We start from the raw sequence: 27,016 nt of genomic DNA on the forward strand, positions 1-27,016 counted from the left end.
CATTTACTGGCCTTTACCACATGGGAGCAAAAGAAAGACATAGTGCTAGCTTTTCTGTAAGAAATTGACTTCCCAGATGCAAATTTCTCATCCTATGATCCCCTCTGTGATATTTAAGACCCTCTCTGCCCTTGCCTTTAATTAATTTCAGATACTTACATGTGAGATTTATAAAACATCCAATTAAAAACAAGCCATCAAGCTGGGTTTGGTAGCCCACGCCTTTAGTTCTAGCAACTCTGGAGGCCGACAAAGGTGAATCTGTGAGTTCCAGGCCAAGTTGGCCTATGTAGTAAGTTTCAGGACATCCAGAGGCACTTCAAGATTCTGTCTCAAAAACAAGCAAACAAACAAGCAAAATCTCCAAGTCATCAGTGTTGTAGCAGATAAATAGCTAAATGAATAAATCAAGTACATCTCAGAAATTGTTTTTGTGTAAAGTCTGTCACTTACAAAGAGCTTGTATTATTACCATGGCTACCAAAACGTAACCTCAATAATCCCAAGCAGTTTCTAAATGCCCTAGTCTCTTTCTGTTTGCTGTGCTGATGAAAAGCAATTTTCAGGGTCCGCACGCTTTCTGGTTATAGTCCATCACAATAGGGGAGTCAGGTGGCAGAAATTTTAACCAGTCACGTCACAACCACAGTCAAGAGCAGAGAAAGTTGCAGGCTTTTATTACTCAGCTCACTCCCTTCTCTTTTAGACAGTTCTGGACCCAAATTCATGGCAAGGTGCCACTCACTGTGGGCTCTGTTTTCCCACGTCAGTTAGTGCAATAAAGACAACCCTCTATAGACATACCTATAGACCAACCTGATCTAGAGAGTGGAGGATGTTCAGGGGATGGCGGTTACCTGACTTTGGTGGAGTGTGGGTTTTTTTCTTTTTTCTTTCATCACTTGTCACTTCAAAATGACTCATAGACAGTGATATGTTTATATGGATCTATATATTTAAGCAACTTAGAACAAATGAGGCCATCCAAACTTAATTTTGTATTTTGTTTCCTTGTGTGTGTGTGTGTGTGTGTGTGTGTGTGTGTGTGTGTATGTGTGTGTGTGTGTGTGTGTGTGGTTATCTGACTACTTCCCGCTTTGGGGATAAGGAGAAAGAAGTAGATTTATTTTCAAGTTGACAGGTAGTTTCCAAGCAAATGAAGTTCTATTAATGTGAAGTTCAGCCACAAAAGGCTGATATTTTCCTTTATGGAAATGGTGCATTGAAATTTTTTATGCTATAAATGTGCATTGAGAACTCACATTATGTGTCAGACCATTTCTGTCTTCCTTACAGACACAATGAGGAGTGTGTCTCCCTGCCTTCCCTCTGATACACCGAGCCTCACCACATAGCCTCCTGGATGTCCAGCAGCACTCCGCCCTAGGAGACTATTTCCCGGGCTGTGTTCTTCACTGACCACGCCGTGGAAAGGATGCTACCTGCTGCTCTGTACTGTCACTCCTGCTTCTTAGTTGGCCTGACACACTGGGACTGCTCATGTATCTGGAAGCAAGAGATGGAAGCTTCAAGGAACTAAAGACCATCTACAGCAGACCAGTCCTGTGCAGTCCTTTTACAAGCCTTAGGAAAGCAACAACTTAGATTTCATCTAACACTTTGGATACCAAGGATTGAAGGAAGCATTAAGAGCCGTGTGATGCTAATAATAGAGTTTTATGATGTTAATGACATATAACTTTTGTGTGACTTTTAATCTAGATTTATTTTCTCAATATACCAAATATATATATAATTTATGACAGCTTATTTTTTTCTCAAAGGAGTATTTAAGGAATAATTTCTTCTGGGTTTTAAGACATTTTGTACTGTGAAATTTTGTACTGTGAAATTTTGTAGTGTGTGTGTGTGTGAGAGAGAGAGAGAGCGAGAGAGAGCAAGAGAGAGCGAGAGCGAGAGCGAGAGCGAGAGCGAGAGAGAGAGAGAGAGAGAGAGAGAGAGAGAGAGAAGGGAATGAGGGTACAAGCATGCCATGACCTGTGTGAAAAGTCTGAGAAAATTCTTTCCCTCTGTCTTGAGAGATCTACAGGGTCTCTCTCATTTCTGCCATGCTGCTTAGTCTAGGATAGCCAGGCCAGGAGTGTTTGAATGAGTCTCTTGATCTCACAGTAGAAGTGCTGGGGTTACAAACATGGCTTCCTGGGATCAAACTCAGGCCTTCAGCTTGTTTATGTGGCAAAGCTGTCACAGTCACTCAGGTGTCTAAGACAACTCGTAGAATTTTTTTAAACTATTATGTGTATTTAATGTACATCTGTGTGCCTGTGCAGAAGCCAGAGATAACCAGAGTAACTCAGCTCTCGCTTACCGTCTTTGTCCCCAGACTGAACTCAAATCATCAGACTTAGCAGCAAGCACCTTTACCTACTGAGCCATCTCATGGGCCTGATCAAGGAACATTAAAATCAAATTAACTTTGATTTTATAGTAAAAAAATATCAGTTTCAGACAGTCATTTTATTGTTTCACTGTGTGTTGAAGAACCGATGAGGAGCTTTAGTGCATGATTAAAAATAGTTGGAATATTGCCAACATGATTGGACTTACACTTGTCAACTTCAGGACAGTGTATCAGGCGATTCTCTCCCTCCCTATAGTGAGCTCCCCAGCCACCACCAACACCACCACGTGCTGTGATCCTTGTGTCAGGCCTGTCAGTGTTCCCCAGGCACAGCTGCCTTCAAGTGTTTAGAACATTAAGTTCCTTCAACACCCCGCTTTTCTGAGCCTGTATTTCATAGAGATGGAGAGGAGGTTTTATTAGCTTTAATATGTGTGGGTGAGTTTTTAATATCAGTGTGCACTGCAATTTCGGTGTGATAACTACATATATGTATGCATATGCATAATCAGAGGTGATCATGTGTTCTATTCCTTACATACATTTTAGTGGGCTTCATGTTTGATCTCATCTTGGAGACAAATACTAAGACTTAAACACACATTCTCTGTTCTCAATAGGCAGGAAGCTGCGTGTCTCTGACTAAGTTACCAAGTCTCTGAAACATTTGTTTCTTCATTAAGCTCTCCCCTATCTATGGACATAGGACTCTGTGTGTAGACCAGGCTGGGCTTGAATGTGCACAGATTCTCCTGGGTGCTAAAATTGCAGGCATCCGCACACTCCCAGTTCATGGAGGATTTAAAGTGTTCTAGTCTTGCTCTCAGATCATGGAAATACTTATGTCTCAGCGTGACTTGGGACTTACTAGTCAGGCTTGGTATAATGTCAGCATGCATCATGGCTGTCGGCCTGTACTCACTGGCCAGTGGCACTTTCTTTGGACAGATTTCCTCTCTGTGTCCAGTGTGCATTTGGAGAAGTGGCAATAACATTCGAAGTCTCATTTTTTGGTGCTCAGGACAGGGCAGGTGGCATCACCTTTGAAGGGCCTAGTCATGCTTTTTGAATCATCTACCAGTTTACCCCTGTGGCAAAGGCTAGCTGTGCTAGGTTACCTCCATAGCAGCATAGATTAGCCCTTCTAGGTTACCTCCATAGCTTAGGTTAACTCTGCTATATTAATCCCCAAAGCATAGGTTAGGTTTGCCATGTTACCCCCACAGCATAGGTTAACTCTGCTATATTACCCCTATAGCTTAGGTTAGCTCTGCATTGTTACCCCCACAGCATAGGTTAGCTGTGCCAGTCCACCTCTAGTGAACACCAGTTTCAGTGCTATGCTGGCTTGAATTTTGTTGAAATTCATCAGTTTTTCTTCCTCTCCCAGATGGGAATGAGTAGCTCTGCTTTCCTGGGTCTTGACTAGCTACACTCTGCAATTCTTCTCCATCAGATTAGAATCAGGCAAGGGGCCCAGAGGATAATTTCTAACCTCTGTGGTGAGTGTTATCTTGCTTCCTAAAACAATGTGTTACTTTACTGGTCCATTCCCTATCAGTTCCTCCAGGGGAGATCAACGGAGTTTCCTCCCTTAAGAAGTGATGACCTATAATCCTGGAGTTCTAAAGAACAGTAGCTGAGTTTTTACAAGGGACTGACTCAACAGCGATTACTGCCCCACACCCCCACCTAGTTCAGTCCTCGAATTCAGTACTTGTTCTTGGTAAAGGTTAAAATATTTTCTTACAATTAGCAAGCCAAAGAGTGGAACTTGAGGTTATCATATCATAAAGAAAAATGTTGATAGTTGTGAATATAAAAAGCTAATCTGAACTGATTTTTATTTTTTTAAATAAATCCATAAACATTCAAGTAGTGGGAGGATTTTAACGTAATGGTTGGGGGATGGGTAGCAATTTTCTTCAAACAAATTCCTCCAGTTTAGAAGCCATGAGAGCACCGGGAGAGCCAGAGTAGCATTTAATAGCAAGAGCAATTGGAAGGCTTTATGAAGGGCCAGACAGTCATTGCTGCTTCAGAGAGGAGAGGGCGCTGGTTTAAATGGTCTTTCTCTGCCTGTGTCACCAATAACTACAGTGGGGAAACAAAGGAAAACAGACAACAGCAAAAACTGTTAGTCCAGGTCTGTGGCTCAGTCTAAAGAGCTTGCCATGTGGAAACCGGAGGTCCTGACTCCAGCTCCCCAACAACCACACAAGACAGGGGAGGTGACAACACTGGTGATGCCAGCAATCAGAGGACCTATGGAGCACCCTGGCCAGCCAGTCACTCCTGGTTCAATGACACTCCGTCTCAAAGCATACGGTGGAGAGCAGAGGTAGGCAAGGGCAGGAGCACAGTTATTCTGGGCTTAGAACCCACACTATCTCCTGTGTAAATTAGCTTTTGTACTTTCAACGGGCTTATGACTGGGGGGAGGGGGGATGTGGGCCGGTCTGAGAAAAGATGGGTGTTCAAGAGGAGCTCACTTCCTGATGAGATGCATATCCCTTGGCATCTCCTTGCAAATGCTTTAAAACTCAGAGGGATATTTAAAGGTGAAAAAAATGTAAAACTTTATTTTTTCAAAGCAGTAACTCATCTCAGTTACATTTAGCTACAGTACAAACAATAGAATAGCACCTGGGAATTTTTCTAAAAGTTCACAAGATCCGTGACACCTTCTTCTTCCCTTTTCGTCTTTCTTCTCGGCTAACCAAGCAAAGAAAACAGAGCCTCCACTTTCTACTCTTTCACTACCGTCCCACCAATGGTCTAATTTTCATCCGCACGGTCCTGAGGGAATAATCTGCTCCTCTGAAGGGAACCCAGACCACCCCGTTCTCTATCTCGTAGGGGCTGTTGTTCCTGGGGTCGTAGGTGCCCCCAGGGTAGTAAACACCGTTGAGATTGGCAGCCTGACAGCTGTTGTACCACCAGCCTCCCCCGTAGATCTCTGCACAGTTCTCTTCCCATTGGTCTGCATCTCTGTCGAAGGTACTGAACTCCATATTGCTGTGTGAGGTGTATTCTGTCCCCTCCTCCACAGAGCCCTCCATCAGAGCATCACCAGCAGTGCCCTTGTAGGAGGAGACCTGCAGTGCATAGCCCTCTGCCTCAGAGCCAACCCGGAAGTGGTACTCCGCATAAGCCTCTTGTCCAGCCCAGTCCTCTAATTCAACTCTGAGGACAGAGCCCCTCAGAGTAAGTAAGTGGAGATAGTCATTGCCTAGCCAGAATTCTCCTTCCCCCTTGTCATTCAGGCTGCCGAAACCTATCTTGTAGTCTTGCCAGGTCCGGTTAAAATTCAGTGATCCATCCATTCTTTGCTGGATCAAAAGCCATCCTCCCAAACTGGTCTCTTGATCGCAATAAACAGAAAAAATCTTACTGGATCCAGGTAGCTTGATACTGAAAATGCCATTCTGGGCACCTGAAGGATGTGTTTGAAGGACATCATCACAGTCTAAAAAAAAAATTAAGCTGGTTGGAGGAAGTTACTCTCATTTAAATATACAAAAACAGGCATTGCCCAGATTAAAGTAGATACTGCCTGCCTTCCTTCCTTCCTTCCTTCCTTCCTTCCTTCCTTCCTTCCTTCCTTCCTCCCTCCCTCTCTTCCTTCCTCTCTCCCTTCCTCCCTCCCTTCCTCCCTCCCTCCCTCCCTTCCCTCCTCCCACAGGAAAAGTATGAACCTACATTGAGAGGTAATTTTTAACAGGTAAGGGATACTCATCCTTTAACAAACTTTCTTCAAATGGATTTGAAATCTTACTTGCACATGCTAATATCAAGTGATAGTTAAAGGTAGCTAGCTAAGCACTCATCAATCAATACTAATAGAACAAAATTTTTAACCTCGTCTAAATGTCAACTGAGACATACACTAAATTTAAGGTTAGTGGGTTGGGTATTCCAATTGCACACATTTTGAATGAATTCGGTTAAACAGAGTCAGAATTGAGTTTCAGCAGAATTTGTTCATTTATTTAAAATGTATTTATTGAGAAATGACTGCACTGTTAGGCATTTGGGAATTACAGAAATAGACACATGGCAAAGTCCCTGCCCCTGAGGAACGTACAGTCTAGTATGAAACACTGACCCCTCCCCCCAAAATGAGATTCCAACAAAACACTAGAGGAAGTTAGGAAAGAGGTGCAGCCTGCCTGGTAAGCACTTTGCAGAAATGGTTAACTTAATCTGGGGGTCAGGGGAATCTCCCAAAAGTTAAGTGTCGATACCTCTCATTGCGCGAGCTTTGGCCTGGCCCCTCTTGGTGGTCCGAGTTTCTCCCTCCTGGTGAGCTTCACTTCCTGCCTCATCTGACATTTTATAGCTCTTGGTTATTTGTTTTCTGACAGTTGAGGTTTTACTACTGGAAGATACATGGGAGCTGGGGTCCTCAGTGTCTGAGAAGATGTCGTAATCAGAGCCTAAAGCATGGGTCTTACTGCCAAATTCTTTGAAGTTAGATGAGAGTGAACCAAAGTGGCTGTCAAAAAAATCAGCATGGTCGGGATGCCTTCGGGAAAGTTCATCAAGCCTGCCACTAAAACTGTGGGTCATGCCTAAGTCAATGGCATCACCACAGTCAGAACCATCATCCGAGGTGACCACTTCTTTGACCTCTTCTCGGCGGCCGTCATTACCTATAACAGTCTTGGTAATGGTCTTAGAGCATGAACGACGTGTAGTGCTTGTGCCAGAAGAGGTGACTTTCTCTTTTCCAATCAGGAGCTCTTTATCTCCTTTAGAAGTGACCAGTTTATCTGTGTGATACTCTTTTCTTGTTGCTGGGCTGCTACTCCCTCCAAACTCTGAAAACTCACCCCAGTCAGGGTTGCTAGGCCTAAAGTTCCCAGAGCCTGAGCCAGGTCTAGAGCTTCCGGTACCCCAGTCTCTAGTGCCATCAGACCCTGTGGTCCCAGGGCTCCGATTTCCATCACTTCCAGACCCTGAGCTCCCAGGACGCCAATACCCAGATCCACCAGATCCAGGACTCGTGGGGTTTTCTGTCTTTGACCCTGGTCCATGTGTTGCAGAGTCTCCTCGCGAATCTCTGCGTGAGTCTCCTCGCGAATCTCCTGGTGAATCTCCTCGTGAACCCCCAGGCCTCTCCAGCTCCATTCTCATCTGCCGCATTTCTGTTAATGCCTTCCACTCTGGAGGGGCCTCCTGAAGCTGGCTCTTAAAACTTCCGGGAACCAAATCGGGAACTGGAAACATTTTTATTGCTGGCAAGTGCTGTCTGTCTTTTGTAGGAAGCAATTCTTTAGCAATGACCTGTTCGAGCTGTTTTTGCTGGCCTTCATAGTCCTGTAGATTTACCTCACGGTTTACAGCCCTGCTGCACGACCCTTTGCAAGAGCGGATCTTGATGTCAATGTCCACCTAAAGACAGGAAGACAGAGAAATGAATTGTATCTATTGAAATCATTGTGCTACTGGTAGTTGGTTTACATTTTGGAAATGGCTTTTATTTCTTTGACTCTCAGAAAAATCAATCCTACCATGTGTCTTTCACTACTCAGGCTGTCCTCACTGGAAGCTGTGTACGGCCAGGGGCATTGTGCAGTGGGAGATATTTGGATCTATTTGAATCTATTTGGATCCATTTCAGAATTTGAATGGGGAACGAGAACCACTAATCCTGTTAGCCCTGGCTAAAGGGCCTCGGTGATGCTAAGGCCAAGGTCTCAGCATGTGGTGGGCAGACAGGTCACCCTTGAGCATATTCTGTTCAAATATACTATTTAGTCACCTTTCAAGAATTTCCTTCATATTTCTGGACTTCTGTCTTCTTCTCTAGGGTGGAGACACTTCTATATCAGGTGGATAATGGATTTAGAAGACACTCAGTAGATGGCTAGTGTCTTCCTTTTCCTTCTTTCTTAGTCAAAGACAGATTGGGGCCAGGGCCGCAGGCTTACCTCCAGACGCTTCATGTCTATCAGCTGAGCCCTGACATTTTTCTGCAGAACTTGAATCTGTTGTGCTTTCTCTATGACCTTGCGCTTCAAGGTCTCAATTCTGCGTCTCAGGTCTTCTGACACTTGCCCGAAAGTGTTATCAAAATCTGAAACAGAAAATGCAAGGTATTCAGGTACCTGTAGACTGATGTGCCCATAAAATCCAATCAATTATCAATCAATCAATCAATCAATCAATAAAGGAAAAAGGAAATTGCTTATAAGTATTTCTATACTTTATTCTACTATGCTTTGTTCTCTGGATGTATAATCTGCAAGTTTCCTGTTTAATTAGATTGTTCCACACAAGAGTCATCCACGGGTACTAATCACACTGCCCTAAAACATGACAAGGAATCCAAATAAATCCAGAAATTACTTGAGTGTTTGAAAACTGAGGTTAGAAGGTAAATAGTTCATTTTGTTGCATTTGATTATTTGATTGTAGCCTGATTTATAGGACTTGAATATATTATTGAGAAGTTTTTCTTTCTACCTGGAACTTTGAAATCCTTTCTAAGTGTTTTGGATGTTACCAGAATCCCTCACCTGCCAACTAGTGTTACACCATTGACATAAACTGTTCAGAGTCTCAGGGGACAGAATAAGGTAAACAAGGGCTCAAGAACTGGGACGTCAGTGGGCTTACTCTTCATCCCCAGAGCGACCACAGTGTGCCCTAGCCCCGTGAGTCCTGGGGGAGAAGATGTGAGTGACTCAGTGGAGTGTGGAGCTGACCTCTGTTTTGCGTCATTGAGAAGTGCCTTGACCTCTGAGACTCTCTGTAGGAAAGCAGCAGATTAGCTACTTGGAAGGTCCCCTTGTCTTTATTTTAAAAATACGGGACATTAAAAATCTAAGCTAATTTCTAACTTTGTGAAAATGACATCAGTCTCCTTAAATTTCAGTGATTTCCACACCGAGTGCTTTGAACTAAAACCACAGTATCTTCCAGGAGACATTATCATTGGGGACTTTTGTTGCCATCCTTGTTAGAAAGTTCAAGCACTAAATATGTCCCACTTACTGTTGGCATTAGCGAAGTCCCCTCTCAAATACTCCATGATATTCCTGGTCAGTGAGTTAGAATCCTTGTTGTTCTTTTGGAAATCAAATAGTGAGTTTTTGAGCTTGTTGATTCTGTTTGTAAAATCCTGATTGGTTTCGTCAATCAACCCTTTCATTCTGCAGCCTGAAGGGCATTTGTGGTTCTGAAAATGGAAAGGAAGATTGGATGAAAGGTCTGTCTCTCAGCTACCCGAAGTTTAGCATGTTAACACATCCTTGCTCTTTTGCCTCCCCAGCTCTTCCAAGTAACCACTGCCTCAAAGTAGTTAACCGGCCATAGGGGAATTCTGAAATGAAGATCTGCTTAGTCTTGCATGATGCTCTAGGAATTTTGTAGTCCCACGTCCCACTACTCAGGCATCCCACGTGTTTATCTCAGCAGAGACCTGATGTAACTAGACATTGTTCTTGGATTAGTTTCCATTTTTCTCCCTCTAATTTGGCAAGTAAGGGGCTAGGTTATTGTTAGATGGTCTCTGCTGGAGAAGGGTCTCCAGGACCCATTGAATATATATGTATGTGTGTGGGGGGGAGGATAAGGAAGAATCCCTGTTCCCCACGTCCTCTGCTTACCCAGTCATCATCAGAGCAGAAGGGCCAGTCTGTCTCCTTGCATTGACTCGGTTGTCTCTCCCCAACTCTTGGACCACGTACTGCTCCTCCTTCTTCTAAGAATTCACTTTTACCATCAGTGTCTGCCGTCTTTAATGGTTTTCAAACATTTAAAAAGGAGCAGAGTCAACAAAGTTAGCCAGCAGAAGAGACATTGTTATGCTCACAAGCCCGAAGGGAGAAATGGCAGACATTAAAAGCCAATGCTGCTGGCCTCCACAGGCTGCCAGTTTCTTACAGGCAAATGAAAGTTCTACTTATTCTATGGAGCCATTATGAGAAGAAAAGGAGATAAAGGGTGTGGACTTTTAAAACTGTATTTGATGCTAAGTAAGCGTCTGCTAGATGTTGGGGGTTTAAAAAAAATGATCGAGATTAACAGCGCCAGTTAAATTTCTCCTTTGTCTTTTCTTTTGTCACCATAGACAAGAAGATAGATGAAAAATTCTAGGTTTTTCCCCCCTAAAGTCCTCTTTCTGTGTGCAAAAACCTATGCCCTCTTGCACCCACACTCCTTTCTCCTTCAGGTTTCTATAGTAGTAACCTTTGGAGATGGTCCATGATCCAGACAAGTACTTATTCAGTACACACATGTGGGAAGTTAAAACTTGGCAGTGTTTTGTAGTACAATCATACAATTGTAGACTTTCATTTGAAATGAAAATAATAAACAGCTGAAGTGGTAGTCAGAAACCAGCAATTTTTGTAACACCTTGTAATTAGAAACCCAGAGCTAAAAGTTCTCAGCTATAAACCAAATGAAATACTTTTTTTTTTCCCCAGAAGACTTACTAGTCTAACGGCTGGAGATGGCTTTGAAGGCGTTCATCACCTCTGCTCTGCACTGCCAACTTACAGGGATCTTCCTGTCACTATGTTAGTTTGGGGTGGTTCATCCTTATAATTAGTCAACACAGTCTCATTCTCATTTGTGATAATTCAAATAATCTTAATTATTATAATTAAAGCAGTGAAGAACAATTCATTTAAAAGAACAAGTAGAATCCTTTTGTATGAGAAATATAATTATTAATTCAATTGTAGGAGTAAAATAGCACAACAATAAAGCAGACAGAAAGTGCACAAAATAATAAGAGGTAAGGAAGACAATAAAACTACTAATTATCCAGAAATATCGCTTCAGCTTGTTATTTTAATTCTCTTAAAATGTGTTATTCTTTACTCTGTGATATCAAGATTTTTGAATGGTTAGCAAAAAAAAAAAAAACCAACGAAAAACCAAAACAACAACAATAACAAAACACAAAAGACAGAAAACAAAAGCTACCAACAAAAACAACTGAAATAATATACAGCCTGGGTAACTAATTAGGATGTCACCTAGGTCCTTGGCCATAGTTGACATATTTTATAAATTAGAATGTTTCAGAAACTCCATTGATTTAAGTTTCTTTCTTTTGTTTGTCTTTGTAGCTAAATTTTGGAAATGATGTCAGTATTTAGAAGTTATCTTAAAAGAACACAAATCCTTCCTAAGAGCACACTACCTCATAACTAATTTCTTCGGAATTTGCTATATGTTTTCAAAGGCAATTAATGTGCCCTTTTCCTTTTATGTCTTCAAAAAGATATAAAAAGTACTTCTTAGGGCTGCTGGTGTAAAATGCTTGGTCAGCATGCAGGAAGTTCTGATTCAGTCCTCAACATTACAAACAAAGCCAAAACATTACAAATAAAACCAAAGCTAGAGGTAAGCCGTTCTAAACCCAAAACGTTCTGCTTGTTATAGACAAATATTTGAAATTACCAGCTGGAGAACCGTTCTTATCAAATGTTTTGTTCTGTTAGAATAATGTCTCCAGAGTTTAGAGGGACAAAGATGTGGGGGCATGCATAAGGCTGGAAATCTGTCAGTGTAGCTCATGTGCAGAGAGTTTTACTGACATGCCCAGTGGATCCCAACCTGTGGGTCATGATCCCTTTGGCAAACCTCTATCTCCAAAAATATTTATGATATGATTCATAAAAGTAACAAAATTAAAGTTAGGAAGTAGTAACAAAAATAATTTTATGGTTGCGGGTCATCACAACATGAGCCACCTCGTTTAAGGGTCACAGCATGAGGAATTCTATGCTGGATCAATCCCCACACCGTGAAAGTATACAAAGGAACACAGCTGCAGTGTTGAAAGACTGCATCTGAATTAGCCTGAATGAGAGATGTCAAGATCCCTTGTTCCTTTCGGGCCTCCCTCTGGAAATCACATTTCCACAGATACTTGTCAGGCTCACCTAGGAATTTGCCTCCCTGACCTGGCATTTATAAACCTAAGAACAAAGGTCTGGTAGATTCTGAAATCAAAACTCCTTATGGAAGAAATACCGAGAATGAGAGAAGAGAAAGCACATACCCAGACTGTGCTGGCCAGGCTCAGGATGAGGCAGGCGACTCTCAGGGAAAGCATGGTTTCTGCGTTTAGGGATGGCTCATGAGGAGCGCTGAAGCTGAAGGGAAGGAGGACTGACTCCACTCCCAGCTCCTACCCTACTTAAACCTGCAGGAGGCTAAGTTAATCATCACCCTTGGACTACTCAAAGAACCAAAGCTCACAGTGTGTCCTTTGCTCTGACCATAATAACCACTGTATCCCAGAAATTCTTGCTCAATTCTCTGTAGCCTTGTTTGTTTCCGATAAGTTGTTGCAAATGGTAGCATTCGATTGTGCAGCCAGCAGTTGGAGGGAAGATTCTACATTCCAGGAAATGGAGGCCTTTGAAGCTGCGAAGATGGACAGCCTTCGCACCGGAAGGAATTATGAGGGTATTCTGGCTATCGAGTCTGTGAAGCAGAGACATTTGACTATGTATAGGATTCAGAGTTCATCTGAATTTCAGAATGACCTGAAAGCCTACAATCAGCTTATATTAAACAGATTCTTTTCCTCCACTTTAAGGTCAAGACAGCAGCCTCTGGAGCCAAACACCAACATCCACAATCCTAGCTCCAGCTTCCTGGCTCTGTGCACTTATGAAGGTCAACTGTTCATCCCTGTGAATCAGTCTCTTCATTTAAAGAACTGGGGCAAAGACAACATCCTACACATGTTAGTAAACAAATGGGTGAGTTATTTCAAGGCCTTCAGAGGAGTGATTGTCATCACTGCCTGGGAGTAAGTGCTGGCCATAATTGGAGAAGTGCCAGGGAAAATGTGCTTTCTTTCCTCCTTGTGCCTTTGGGCCTGATCTCTCTTTATCTGTTCTTCATTTCCATGTACAACTCTTCGGGACTCAGTGAAACTTCTGTGTGACCCACCCACTTCTATTTTCCCCCAAAAAACCTAGCAGCTGGATTTTGAACAGAATATCGCTGCATTATTCACAATTACACACTATGGAAGCAGCCTAATTCAATGGATGAATGGATAAAGAAAAAGGGTAGATAACGAGAGATTACTGTTCAGCCTGTGAAAAGAAGAAAATCACACATTTGGGGCAGTATGCATGAGCCTAGAGGATATCATGCTAAGTGAAAGATGTTATTTCATTTCCACGTGAAGTCTTAAAGTGTGCAATTCAAGAGACTGGGACACAGTCGTGGTCACCAAGAGACGAGAAATGAGGGAAAGAGAAAGGAAGGAAAAAGAAGAAAAGGAAACGATAATCAAACGAGGTGATACATATGCTAATGAGCTCGAAGGGGTGGTTATTTCACATCAAACATAGAACTTTTACATCAGTCATGATTCAACAAAATGAAAGAAGCCTTTGACTTAAGTGTACTATATTTAGTAATAAAAACTGAGGATGACAAGTTAAATTTGAATCTCAGACAGACAACCAATATATCTTAGTGTATGTATGTCTTCTGCAATGTTTGGAATATACTTGTACTTTATAGTATGTATAAAATTCAAACTTAACAGGGTATTATGTTAACTGGCAACCAGTCCTACTTTATCTGAAATTCTGCTTGCTATGTGAAGCCACACCTGGTAACAACAGTGATAACCTTTACTGAGTGCTTACTGAGCACCCAAATATTTGCTAGACATTTTGCATGCTCCTGGTTTGATACCTAAAATAAATGTAGCCCCCTTTTCCTCTATGTTTTCTTAGATCAGGTATCACTTGTGGCATTTATCAGTGTATGGGGCATTATCTGTCTCTTCCACTAGATCAGAAACCTAAAAGTTGAAATATTTTACTTGTTTTTATAATCTCTGCAAAAGTTACAGCTTCTCATTGAACACGCTATCATGAGTACCATCCTCTGTTGCAAACGGAGCATCTCGGGCATTTGAAGCTTGCCACAGACAGAACAAAGCTCTCATCGAGGCCATGTCTATCTACTCTGAGGCAGGTTCCTCAGCTTTCTAAAGATGGCTTCAGAGCTACTGAGATTCCAGATAGCAGCAATTCCTAGGGAAGCTGGTAAGTATTCACCCACAGACACTGTATCAGTAAAATGCCAGGCATGGGCAGGAAACCCCCTCAAATGTTTTCCTAGGCCTGCAGGAAGTTTCATTTAGAAAATGAACATGGTAAAGCCAAGGCATCCCCAGAGAGTAATCTGGTAGGCTTCAGGTAAATGGACCTTTACTCTCCTGAAAGTTAGTTTACAGAGACAATTTGAAAGCCATCATTTCCAGGGATGTCACCTGAGGACCGTGCCCTCGATGTTCCATTGTCCTGTGGAGGGTCTACCTATCTCACTTCTTAATTCCATCCCAGCATCTGTTCAAAAGGAACCTCCTCCTCTTCCTCTGCTCCTTCCTCCTCTTCCTCCTCTTCCTCTGCTCCTTCCTCTTCCTTGTCCTCCCTCTCTTCCTTTTCCTCTTTCTCAGTGAGGCCATTTCTGACCATGTCACCTAAGAGAAGCAGCCCTCTCTTGTTTTTCTTCATGGTACTTTATCATACTAGACAACAGAGCAGCAGAGGGGAGAGTGATCTCAGACAGTTATAGCAGGATCCTCAGAAATGGCACCTTTTATTGTCCTAGATGGTCCAATAGCCTGTAACCAAAAGCTCCCCATTTTCTCTCTAGTGTTAGGATTCCTCAAATAGACACCCAGGTGGGCATCTTTGACCTGGTTCTTTATTGTGTGCCAGGGATGGTGTGTGTGTGTGTGTGTGTGTGTGTGTGTGTATGTGTGTGTCTTCATCCTGTGACACTTTCTGTATGCCATGAAACCCATGAAGTTTCATAGGCTATAGATAGCACAATAGGCATCATTTTCCAGAGGCATATGACAAAAAGGATGTTTTCCAACAGTAAAAGAATAAATCAATAAAATTTTAAGAAAATTTTTGAGGTATAATTTATAACTTGCTAATTAATGGCTTTTTCCCCTAGAAGTTTGTACTGTTTCCCTTAGCCTGAGGGAGATATTTGACTTAGATATCCTTTTGTACCTGACATCATTCTAGCAATTACAAATAATCACAACCAAGAATTCACACATTTGACAGGAATTCATATCCAGCATCACAAAATTCTATATAAATATGTACCTTTACTTTTTCCTAATAACAAGAAGTATTGATACTTCACCAGGAAATTCTTAGCTAAAACGACAATCAAATGCATAGCTGGGAAGAACAAAACAACTTTCTAATTTTTGGACTTGCTGTAGACAGGAGATTTTGGCTTTGTATAGGACCTTTGCCTGAGTTTTGCAATAGTGGTCGGTCTACTTTAAATTCACTCTAGTAAGGATTTACTTTAAGAATTTACACTGTCAGCAGTATCTAGCTTCATGTATGCTGCCTCCTGTATTCCTCAGCTAGTACAGATGTTTAGTTTTGTCTAGCTATTTACTAAGAAAGGCCAATGAGACTAAGATGATCCACGTAGGAGGGATAACCAAACATTTGTTTTAGAACCTGTCAATGTTCTGACTCCAGATGATTTTCTTGAAAGTTACAACTATACTAAGGAAGTGGGCTTTCCTTAACCACAGAAAAAATCATGAATCACAGTTAGAAAAGTGGGGAGATCTAATGGGTTGTTTTCACTTGTTTGTCTTAATAGTGCTTGATTCTCTTGCCCTACATTTTATTTTTATTTTTTTGATTTGTTTGTTTTGTTTTGGGCAGCGGGGAGGGAAGGGTTTATTCAGCTTACACTTCCACATTGCTGTTCATCACCAAAGGAAGTCAGGGTTGGAACTCAAGCAGGTCAAGAAGCAGGAGCTGACGCAGAGGCCATGGAGGGATGTTACTTACTGGCTTGCTCAGCTTTCTTTCTTTGTTTCTTTATTTTTTGATTTTTTTTTGTTTCTTTCTGTCTCTTTGTTTGTCTTTTATTTATTTATATTTTTACACTCCAGATTTTATTCTTCCCTTCCCCTACATTTGTTTTTAATATTCTCAATTAGGAAATAACTCTACAATATTTCTTAAAATGGAACTCTCTCCAGATTAATGGGTATTGGCATGAATAATATTCAGAGATTTTAGAACTTAGTACCATCGTAAGGAGGAGGAGGGAGCTGTTGTAGATTGAATCTAGGCCTTTGATTCACTTGATTTTGATGCTGTTTTGTTTGCTTTTTTGAGTCAGTGTCTATATAGCCCTGGCTGTCCTGAACTTCACTATGTAGACCAGGCTGGCCTCAAACTCATAGAGATCCAATTTTCTGCCTTTTGAGAACTGGGACCAAAGGTATGTCTCACCATGCCTGGTTGACTGTGTTTGGCTCAGTATTTTGAGACAGGTTCTCACTGTGTGGCTGAGGTACAGGCTGCTCTTGAATTTAGGATCCGCCTGCCTTAACCTTCTTAAATTGGAAACTATGGAATTGCTGCTTTACATCACTGCTGGCTTTTGGTCATATTCATTCCAACCCTCCCCCCCCAACTCAGGTTAGTGCCAATGGTCTTTTACTCTTTCAGTAAAGTTCCCAATGAGTAGTTATGAGTGTGCATGTGTGTTACAAGGGTTGAGGGGATATGCAAAAATGAGCCCCTGAGTTTTCTGTTTAACTGTATTATTAATGAAATAATTAGCTATAATATACTTTCTTCAGGTTTACCACTTTTTTTTACATCTGATATGCATGAAAGCATAAATACAATGACATAGCTAGAAAGATGGCTCAGTGGTTAAAAGCACTCATTGGTTGCTCCTCTGGAGGACCTGGTTTTGATTCCAAGTACACACATGGTAGTTTACAAGAGTTCTAAACTCTAGCCCCCTTTGACATGATGCCCTCTTAAGGCTTCCATGGATGTTGCATGCATGTGGTGCCCAGGCATATATGAAAGTTAAATACCATACAGATAAAATAAAAATAAAGGTAAAAAGTGCAGCCATCCATATGAATGTTGGTGTATTTATTCAGACAACATGGCTTCATTCTTAGCGTTCATCCTAAGTGTCTAATAGTTAGCACAGTCTTCTGCTAGTTTCACAGGGATAGCAATTGTGAACACGTTCCATTGAAATTGGAGAATTGGTATCTACAAGGCACTTAGCATTTTCCAAGCAAGGGATTACCTGCAAAGGACAAGGAGGCTAATTGTCAAGGTCTATTGCATTCTGCTTGTTGCGTGGTATTGGGGTCAGCCTAGCATACTCGAAATACAGGTTCTACTGGGAAGGTAAGGCCTCAGTCAGGGACTCAGTTTTAAAGGACACTTGACTTGGTTTCACCATTGTAAAAATGACGCATTTAGATAAATATTCAACAGCAGCAACAAAAGTACTGAGAAAACCAACAGAGAAATGAATGCACATGGTAGGACATTTTCTAAAATTCCTGACCAGGACACAAAAATAGATGCCTCTAAATTGAAAACAAAAGTCTTAAGTCTAAAGAGCAAAAGTGAAGTGCTACCCTGTGGGATCAGCAGGTGTGGTGGCACACACAGGTGGGGTGGACACTGGATGAGTAGGTTATCCTTGCCCACATAGTAAGTTTGAAGCCAGCCTAGGCTACATGAGTATCATATACAACGTGACTCAAAAAAAGTAATGTTCTAAATTTATACTTCCAGATTATCAGATTCAAAGCCATGAGGATTATTCATCTTCCCAGCAAGAATCAACTCAAATTTGTCATTGTTGTTGGAACAATTTTCTACATTCTCTCATGTCATGTGACCCTCACCACAGCTTTGCAATACAAACAAAACAAACACGAAGAAAGATATCTCCAGTCCGAAGTCTCCTCAATGTTAGCTCTCTTCTTTTTTCTTGTGACAGTTTAACTATGTGTCCTGGATAATTCCAGAGTGGAATCTGCCCTGCCATGTTTATTTAAGGAGAGTCAACATTCAGACTTATGGAGTCCCCTCCACTTGCCAGTAAGAGAAACTCTAGTGTTGACCTGCTAGGTAGGAGCGAGTGCCAAAGACCCGGTGTCTAGCTTTGAGAGACGCAACAGTGACCCAGTTAGATTTGAGTGAATGCCGTAAGCCTGACCTTAACTCGATCTCTGCCTTCGGTGCTTCCCAGTGAAACTAAAGTGAACAAGTTTTACTCTGTGCCAGCAGCCTTCCCAGAAGGCTGTACTGATAGCTCCAACGAGTGGGTCTGTGACATTTCACAACGATCCAATCATGGCTGCAGTGCCATTGAACCAAAGCTTGTGCTCACAAAGCCAGTAAGTATTCATTTGTATTTAGCCTGTTTTTCACCCCTTCTTAAAGGAAATAACAATCAACAGGCCTCTGCGGTATAAATCATGCTGGAGCGTGGTTATGAGCTGCGTTCATTCTGTGGAATAGACTAATTCAGTGACAGTGCTCTCCCTCAAAAGAATCTGCAGAACTTTGCCTTCCCCCAAATCAAGATCATCAAGGCTATGTTCTCAGACCACACTAAATTTTGGCATTTAAATACTAAATTTGTAAATTAAATTTAAAATATTTGAAAAATTCTAAGTTTGGAAGTAAATACCATCCACATTATAACTCTTGGACTCAAAGAGGGAAATTATAAAGATTTCAAGTTGGAGAAAGGTCTCCAAATAACAACAAAGTTACCGGACAAGGGGTGTAGCTGATGGGTTGAGCTTTCTTAGAATAGATGAGGTGCTGGGCTGAATGTTCATACCACCAGATAGAAAAGAGGAAGAGAAGGGGCATGGGGAAGAAAGAAGAAAGTAACAGAAATGAAGATTTCAGAGACTCTCAAACTGTTTGTGAAGAAGAACCATTTCTTATTAAAGTTCTACTCAGTTATAGATGTATTATAAAATCCAGTAAGATTAAAAACAAAACTACATGAAACAGCTTGGTGTGGTGGCACATGCCTTACAACCCAGCACTCGATGGGCAGAAGCAGGTGGATCTCTGAGTTTGAGTTCAGTCTGGTCTATGGGGGTGAGTTTCAGGACATCCAGGGCAACACAGTGTAACCTGGTCTGAAGCAAATAAATAGCAAATGAAACACGAAAACCAACCATCCAAGCAAGCAAACAAACAAACAAACAAGCAACATAAAACACAGGCCCCAATTTTTATTAGATTCAAAAGACAAAAGCATTTCACTTCAATAAATATCAGCTAAGCAAATATAATGCAGACAGAGGTTTAAAAATGATAGTCTTCAATTTTTGAATTTAATAAAGACTAGTAACAGATAAGTTGAGGCCCAGTCTCTTAAGTAGCACTGATTTGTAGAAAAAATTTCATTGTTAACTTAAAACAATATATACATACATTCTAAGGTAAGCTAAAAAGCAAGTAAATAAAGTAGCAGTTGTTAAACTTGCCATAAAGACTGCCCACTAAGGGGAAGGTGGGAAAGGACCTCTGAATAAGTAATAATCAGTAATTCTAGAGACGGATCCAGCAAAGACCAAATGGAACGATGTGCTCGGGATGCAAGTGTCTTCAGCTTCCACCTCACACGGTGAGCACATCCACACGGAGGGGAATGAAGTGGAGTCCTCTCACTCAGTGCTCCCCGTTCACTTCAACTATCTTGCTATCTTACACTGTCACCTCACTCTCCTCTACTTTTTAAATCCTTGACTCCTGAGTTTCTCTTCTCTCTCTCTTTCTTTCTTTCTTTCTTTCTTTCTTTCTTTCTTTCTTTCTTTCTTTCTTTCTTTCTGCCTGCCTATCTGTTGTTTGTCTCTGTCTCTCTCCATCTGTCTCTGCCTTTCTGTCTCTGTCTGTCTCTGTCTCTCATCTAAGTGAGGGTAATGTCTATGTGCTGTGGTGTATGTGTGGAGATCACAGGACAACCTCTGGTGCTCATCCTCACTCCCATGTTATTTGAGACAGAATCTCATACACCCGGCTGGCTGGCCAGTGAGCACCCTGAGATTCTTCTGTCTGTGTCTTTTACCTCTCCATTGTCCAACAGGTATGACCCACTGAGTCTGGCTGGGCGTTGGTTCTGGGATTGCAGACAGCAAATGTTTTGTCCATTGAGCCATCAGCTGGGGAACACAGACAGTGCTCTGCCTATTGAATCATCAGCCAGCCTGTCTCATTCTTCTTGGGCTTCATCATGGTAATTAGAAGCTGTTAATAGACATTCTACCTACGGTTTAATGCGTCCTTATGTTTTTCAGATTTAGCATCTGAACAAACAATGGTATCTACTACAAAAATACTTTTGTTAGTTTTTACTAATTTGAGTCAGAGTGAAAGAATTTAAGCTCTTGTGAAACTTGATTTCTCCCTTCTCCTCTTTCTCCTCTTTTTTTCTCCTTTTCTCTCTCTCACCCCACTCTTTTTTCCCCTTGACATTTTTTTTTTGGATACAGTGTTCTATATTATAGCCCAGGCTGGTCTTGAACTCATGATCTCCCTGTCTTAGACATCTCCAAGTGCTAAGATTATAAATATAGGTCACCACACTTGGCTAGTTATAACTTTTTAGTTCACACCCACAGTCTTGAAATTGCCCATAAATTACAGCCACAGTAAAGGACTGGGGAAAGATATAGCACCTCATAGGTATATGTAAAACTACAGCATTTGGCCAATAAGTCATTACTCTTGCCTGTGAACACAAGTCATCTTCTTTATAGTTGTATAGCTTGAAGTCTTGGAACCGGAACTTGTGTGTGTGTGTGTGTGTGTGTGTGTGTGTGTGTGTGTGTGTGCTGGGGACTGAGCCCAGGTTGTCACACATGATACTGAGAGTTCACTGTTCTGCATGTAGTTTTGCTTTCCCTTTTGGAAGCTTCCTGCTGTAGCTAAGAGGTGGAACCTTGGGTGCACACTTGGCATTTAACCCCTATTTTGAAGCTTTCCAGTGTTTGCCACAATAAAGGAAAGAGGTGAGCACTAACTGTCAGTGATTCTGAGCTGTGGAGGGAACCTGCTTGTCTGTTCAAGTCCCCAAGCTCTGAACTTCACTTTAAAAGTTGCATTGTTGGTTTATCAGGAAAGTGCTTAATCTTGTCTATTTCTTGCAGAGGCATGGTCTATTTGAGTCTGGAAGTATGTTTCATGCCTTATTTCCAAAACTGTAACCTTCAAGATTTACCTGTAGGTATTAATAACCAAACAGGTATAAATTTGAAGTTAACCCATTTTTTGTAACTCAATGAATTTCAAAATTAATCACAAAATTAATATGAGCCAATAATTGCAATGATGTCTCTACAGAATATTTTATTTTTTAAGTGAGGGGTCGTAAAAATCAGAAAATGAGGGAGTTTGAAAAGAAATTGTGGAAAGTAAGGTGTTCTAAATCAAAGCTGAGGGCTTTGTCACAAGCTGATCTTTTCTTTCTTCCTTTATCTTTTTAATTTATTTTACATCCAACCACAGTTTCCCCCCCCCCCCCCGTCCCACCCCCACACTTCCCGTTCCCTACCCCAGCCACTCCTCCTTCTTTTCTTGTTAGAAAGGGGCTGGCCTAATGGCTATCAACCAGTCATGGCATATCAAGTTGCAGTAAGACTAGGTACCTCCTTTCTATGACAGCTGCACCCAAAGGCAGGCAACTAGTCAGAGACTAGGCCGTTAGGTGTCCCACCCTAACAGAGGGTGCAGAGGGCCTAGGTCAGTCCCATGTAGACTTCCTGGTTCGTCGTTCAGTCTCTGTGAGTACTTATGAGCCCAGGTTAGTTGATTCTGTAGGTTTCGTGTCCTTAACCCCTTTGGTTCCTATAATCCTTCCTTCCCCTTTTCAGTGGGACTCCCTGAGCTCCACCTAATGTTTGACTGTGGGTCTCTGCGTCTGTTTCCATCATTTGCTGAGTGTAGTATTGTTGTGTTAATTATTTAAATCTGGCCTCTGGTTCATCCAACTATCTAAGCTGCAGCGGGTCTGTGTAGTCCAGCTGCCATGTTTCTCAGCCTGAGGCCACATACGCACTGCAGCTAGAACCAGCTGCCAGAAACACCAGCCCTGCCACCCACTAGATGCCAGAGATGGCTCTGCCAATCTTTCAAGCTGTCTCTGCAAGGCAGGGCATTGTCCAGACCATTCCGCCATCCATGTGGGCCCAGTAAGAGAACGAGACTCTAATTCTTATAGATTAATCAAAGGCTTTATATGCTTGATAATGATTAGTAACAAGATGCCCATACAAAGAGAGTTGTATCCCAATTAGCTAACTTAATTATAAGTTTATGAGTTGTTCTCCACGAGTGCTCTCCATACCTGTGTGGTTCTCCATCCTCCTTCATCTCTGCCCCCCTCTCTCTTAGCTCCTCCTTTTTCTTTTCCTCTTCTCCTTACTCCTCCTCTTCCTCTCCTAACTCCTCCCACCTTAGTTCCTCCTACATAGTATCTCTGATGACAACTGGGCTATGCACAAATCTAAGAGAGTAGCAGACTATCATTAGGAATATTCCATTGACTTTGCAACTACTAGTACTGCTACTGCTACTACTATTACTACTACTAGACATTCATGTTTGGTTCTATCCTAGGTCTCTGGATATCCAGCCTGTGGGTCCTAGCCCTCCAGACAATTTGAGGCGTGGGGTCCCTTTCATGGCATAGGTCTCAAGATGGACCAGTCATTAGTTGGCCACTCTCAGAATATCTGCACCACCTTTACCTCAGCAAATCTTGTAGGCAGGACAAATTGTAGGTTGAATGTTTTGTGGCTGGGTTGTTCTCCCATTCCCTCCACTAGAAGTCTTGCTTGGTTACAGAAGATGGTGGGTTCAATTCCTGGGAGTTTCCATTCCCTTAGTTTTTAGCTCGTCCCAGAGATGCCACTCCTGATTCCAGGTGTGGTTCCCAGTACTCTCTTCCACTATCTTCCCAACACCCAATCCATCCTCTTCCCATCCCCACCACCCACCCCATCCAGTCTCCTCTCCCTATCCACCTGTGATGTCTATTCAGTTCCCCCTTCTCAGTGAGATTCATATGTCCCCCTTTGAACTCTTCTTGTTACTTATTTTCTTTGGGTCTGTGGCTAAAGCCCCGGCATATACCCAAAGGGTATTCCACCATCCCACAAGGATACTTGATCAACTATACTCATAACAGCTTTTTATTTGTAATAGCCAGAAACTGGAAACAACTTAGATGTCCCTCAACCAAAGAATAATTTTTTTTAAAAGTGATACATTCACACAATGGAGCATTACTTAGCTATTGAAAACAATGTCATCATAAAATCTGCTGGCAAATGGTGGAACTGGAAAAGATCATCCCGAGTGCAGTAACCCAGACCCAGAAAGACAACATAACATGTAATCACGTAGAAGTCTATGTTAGCCATAAAAGATAAAGGATACTTTCTCAATAAAATGAATCAAGCTCTTAGCATAATAACTTGATGCATGTTTTCCTAGTCTTAGCTGATCCCTAAAAGTATGTGCTACCTAAGTCAAGACCCTGGGATCTCAATAATTCCCACTTAGAGCAAGTAATTGGTTCCTTCTGTTCACCCAGGAAATGAGCAGATTGTCCCTCAGTTCTGCTCTAAATATCAGTTCTATGTGATACACTGGCTACAGGTGCTTGGTGTTGAAGGTTCTTCTAGAAGGATCTCCCAATGCATACTTTAGCACTGTGTACTCAGCCTATGATATGCCTTAGCTATATGCTTGGGGCTTTGTGACTTGTGTTTATGCTCTTACATCGAATGTTGTCACTTTAGTTTGTTGCATCGCTCACCCTAAGCTACTGTATTCTGGGTGTTTCATACCCCTTGGAGGGTAAGAGCCATGTATTTTCTTTCCCTTCAACTCCCCTTGCCTTGGATCCTATGTAGCCATAACATATGAACTCCACAACTAACAGTTGCAATGCTTTCCAAGGTTTTTCAAAACAAACAAACAAACAAACATACAAACAAAAAACACTGAATGTCTTATCTTAGGAAACAAAAATGTTTATTCAAATTCATGTAGATAAATTATCGCCAGCATAAAACTGCTAATGGAGTTTGCAACATGGATTCCATTAACTCTGGAAATGAAGTGAGGTTCTGAAAATCCATTGTCCCATAGGAAATATATTATATTTTTCTGCTTGGATAAAGTCCTTTAAAAAAGCAAATCAGCTTTGAAATGTTCTTTAAATGTCTCCAGCCTATGAATATATAACAAAACAAAAATATATTAAAAAATGTAACTGTTTTTGTTTAAAAAGAATTAGATATTAATGATGAAGAGGTAAAGTACACGGAAAAAATATACAGGTGAAGTTCTAAAATTGTCTCCTATTTTATTAGTACATACTACAAATACTCAAGAAATTATAAATACAAAAAGCCAAAGACAATAATTACAGCTGATCATAAAAAAAAGTACAGTAGTTTTATTTTTAATATTTAGGAGAAATGTCAAACAATATTATCTCTTCAAATAAACAATATTTAATAACTTTGATTCAAATAACTTAGACATATGGTTCAAATGGATTTTAATTTCCATTTATGACTAAGTATCATTTTAAGAAAGACAAAAATTAATAAGTAGAATATAAAGATGTAGAAGAAACATTGAGGAAATTATTGTAACTTTTTACAGGATAATAGAAGTTAATAGTTAATTCTTTATATCTGTTTTAAAAGCTTCCAGGCAGATAATTTATCAGTATTCAATATCGACTTCATGCTCCACGCTGACCTGTTTGGATCCCCCCATGTGATGTTGCTGTCCTTCTCCGATGGAGAGTCTGTTGAAGGGAATTATCTTCATGGTGGTTTCCTTCATGGAATACCAGCGGCTTTTCAAGGTGGCCCAAATAATTCCGTTGTCATAACCATTAGGAGTAGATGACTTTGAGTAAGTGCCACCTGCAAGGAATCAGAGATGCATGCATGTGATTTTTTTTCCCTTACATTTCCTTAGATCATTAGAATGACTGTGAAGTCTACAGCATTTCCTCCTAACTGAAACTATCCCTAGAGATTCCAAAAGCCAACAAGCCATTTTGGTGATCATGTCAATACTTTAAATTTATCCATTTTTATCGGGGCTGGAACACCTCTCTCTGTCTCTCTGTCTGTCTCAGTCTCTGTCTCTGTCTGTCTCTCTGTGTCTCTGTCTTTCTCTTTCTGTCTGTCTGTCACCATCTCCCTCCACTCTCCGCCCTTTCACCAGAGGTAATCACAGATTCCTGATCAGGTGGTCTGACACTGCAGGACAGCACAACCGTCTGGCTAATAGAAGATGCTATTCTATTAAGGGCTTTAGAAAGTGTCTCTAGAAAGTTGTTCTACATCACCACAAAGTTTCTCATTAGTAAATGGGGCCGTATTCTAACTTCTTAAAAGATCCTTTAGTATCCCTGGAGTCTCTCTAAACAGAACTCCTAGGTGGAAATCAGTGTTCCAAACCCCTTCAGCCTTACAGAATCCCTCGCCTCCCACATGCTAAAACGAGCATCTACAATCCTCAGGCTAGACCCTTTACCCAGGTTGTTATGCTTTTTCACTCTTACTAGTATGTCTGTGCCTCTCATTTCATTTCTCCTGACATCTATCCACTGCCCACCACTTGTGTCTGACACACAGTTCTTAGCTGAGCCCGGATAATGTGTTCACAAGCACAGATGTGGTAATGCTAGTTCATCTACATCATATACATGGTAGGCCTAAAGGAGACACCACAGCTCCAAATTCCAACTCAGATAATGAGAATTTCAGTACCATATCAAAACACTGATGCTTTCTGGGGGTTGGAGGACCTGTAGAGGTGGCTACCATAGGCAAAAGCTTACTGTTATTTAAGATAATACCTGTTGGATAATGAGCAGTATCTAATTCTGATTTGAAATGAAGAGCTGTTAAATAAAAGACTTATGGTCCTTATTTTAATGCGTTATCTCTCTGCTTCTGTTTACTACCTTCTGTAAGACATCTGTTACACAAACACCCATAACTGAAGAAAAAAATACCTTGGTAGTAATTTCCATTGAGGTGGCCAGCGTGACATTTGTTCATCCACCAGCCAGATCCATCCTGTTCAGCACAGTTGCCTTCAAACTTATCGTTGTCATTGTCCCAGGTACTGAACTGCATGCCATTATGGGATGTGAAAAACTTGTCACTGGGGTCATCACCAAAATCGTAGCCGTCAAAGGCATCCCCAGCATCTCCACCAATGAAGTAGGCATAGGTCAGGCGGTATTTGTCAGATTCAGGACCCACCCTGAACGTGGCGTAGTCTGCAGTGCTGTGAGGATGGAACAGAGGATCTCAAGTCACCAGACCCAAAGAGATGAACAGAATGCCGTTTACTGCAACTCCAGACAAGACCCGTGTGCACCAGTCCAGAGCTCATCCCCACCACCCAGGATGGATCTAAAAGCCTTTGGCAAATCCCAGAAAAACTAAAAGCTGCTACCTGGCTTTTTAGTTACAGAATCTTGAGATCAAACGGAAACATAAGGGAAAATATAATTATTTCATTTAACCTTTCATTTAACTTTCATTTAACCTTTGTTAGCACTGCACACACATTATCATAGGTCACAGTACTTATCTACAGTGAGTGAACCCATGCTCCAAATTGGAAGGAGAGGAGTTTCATTATCCAGCCATACCACTTAAAGTGTAAGGGCATGAAAGGGCTTTCTTCCCCAAAGCAATGGTGTACCAGCAAAAAGAGGCTTTCTAGAATACCACGGAAGCCATGAATCCTATGTGAGAGG

General features: G+C 41.5%; 2 protein-coding genes and 1 long non-coding RNA gene across 7 annotated transcripts in view; 1 reads left to right on the top strand and 2 right to left on the bottom strand.

The window, feature by feature from the left end:
• Positions 1–4,916: 4,916 nt before the first annotated feature.
• Positions 4,917–12,522, bottom strand: Fga (fibrinogen alpha chain). The gene is made up of 6 exons (XM_028789468.1): positions 12,390–12,522; positions 9,979–10,107; positions 9,365–9,548; positions 8,299–8,444; positions 6,610–7,759; positions 4,917–5,831 (listed from the first exon to the last, which is right to left on the bottom strand). Exons 1-6 carry the CDS (start codon positions 12,441–12,443, stop codon positions 5,122–5,124), a joined length of 2,373 nt encoding a protein of 790 aa, XP_028645301.1. The 5' UTR covers positions 12,444–12,522; the 3' UTR covers positions 4,917–5,121.
• A 115-nt stretch (positions 12,523–12,637) lies between these two features.
• LOC114640533 lies at positions 12,638–19,214 on the top strand. Of its 4 annotated transcripts, none has more exons than XR_003714159.1 (5): positions 12,639–12,799; positions 12,933–13,098; positions 13,271–14,409; positions 16,682–16,842; positions 17,977–19,214. It is a non-coding gene; the product is annotated as an uncharacterized LOC114640533 (long non-coding RNA). The 4 variants fall into 4 exon arrangements; XR_003714161.1 differs by lacking the exon at positions 16,682–16,842 and having other exon boundaries at positions 12,640–12,799; positions 13,271–13,648; positions 14,208–14,409; XR_003714160.1 differs by lacking the exon at positions 16,682–16,842 and having other exon boundaries at positions 12,638–12,842.
• Positions 19,215–24,227: 5,013 nt separating this feature from the next.
• Positions 24,228–27,016, bottom strand: part of Fgg (fibrinogen gamma chain) — a 7,417-nt gene continuing 4,628 nt past the window's right edge. The window contains exons 8-10 of one of the 2 annotated variants that reach the window (XM_028789502.1): positions 26,261–26,538; positions 24,988–25,157; positions 24,228–24,448 (exon numbers count right to left, since the gene is read on the bottom strand). In XM_028789502.1, coding sequence (XP_028645335.1) covers positions 24,434–24,448; positions 24,988–25,157; positions 26,261–26,538 — 463 coding nt within the window. In that variant the 3' untranslated portion in view covers positions 24,228–24,433. Of the gene's footprint in view, positions 24,449–24,764; positions 25,158–26,260; positions 26,539–27,016 lie in introns of those variants that run through there. The other variant, XM_028789501.1, reaches the window with a different exon arrangement.

Source organism: Grammomys surdaster, unplaced genomic scaffold, assembly GCF_004785775.1.
Source record: "Grammomys surdaster isolate TR1022 unplaced genomic scaffold, NIH_TR_1.0 125834, whole genome shotgun sequence".
NCBI lineage: Eukaryota > Metazoa > Chordata > Mammalia > Rodentia > Muridae > Grammomys > Grammomys surdaster.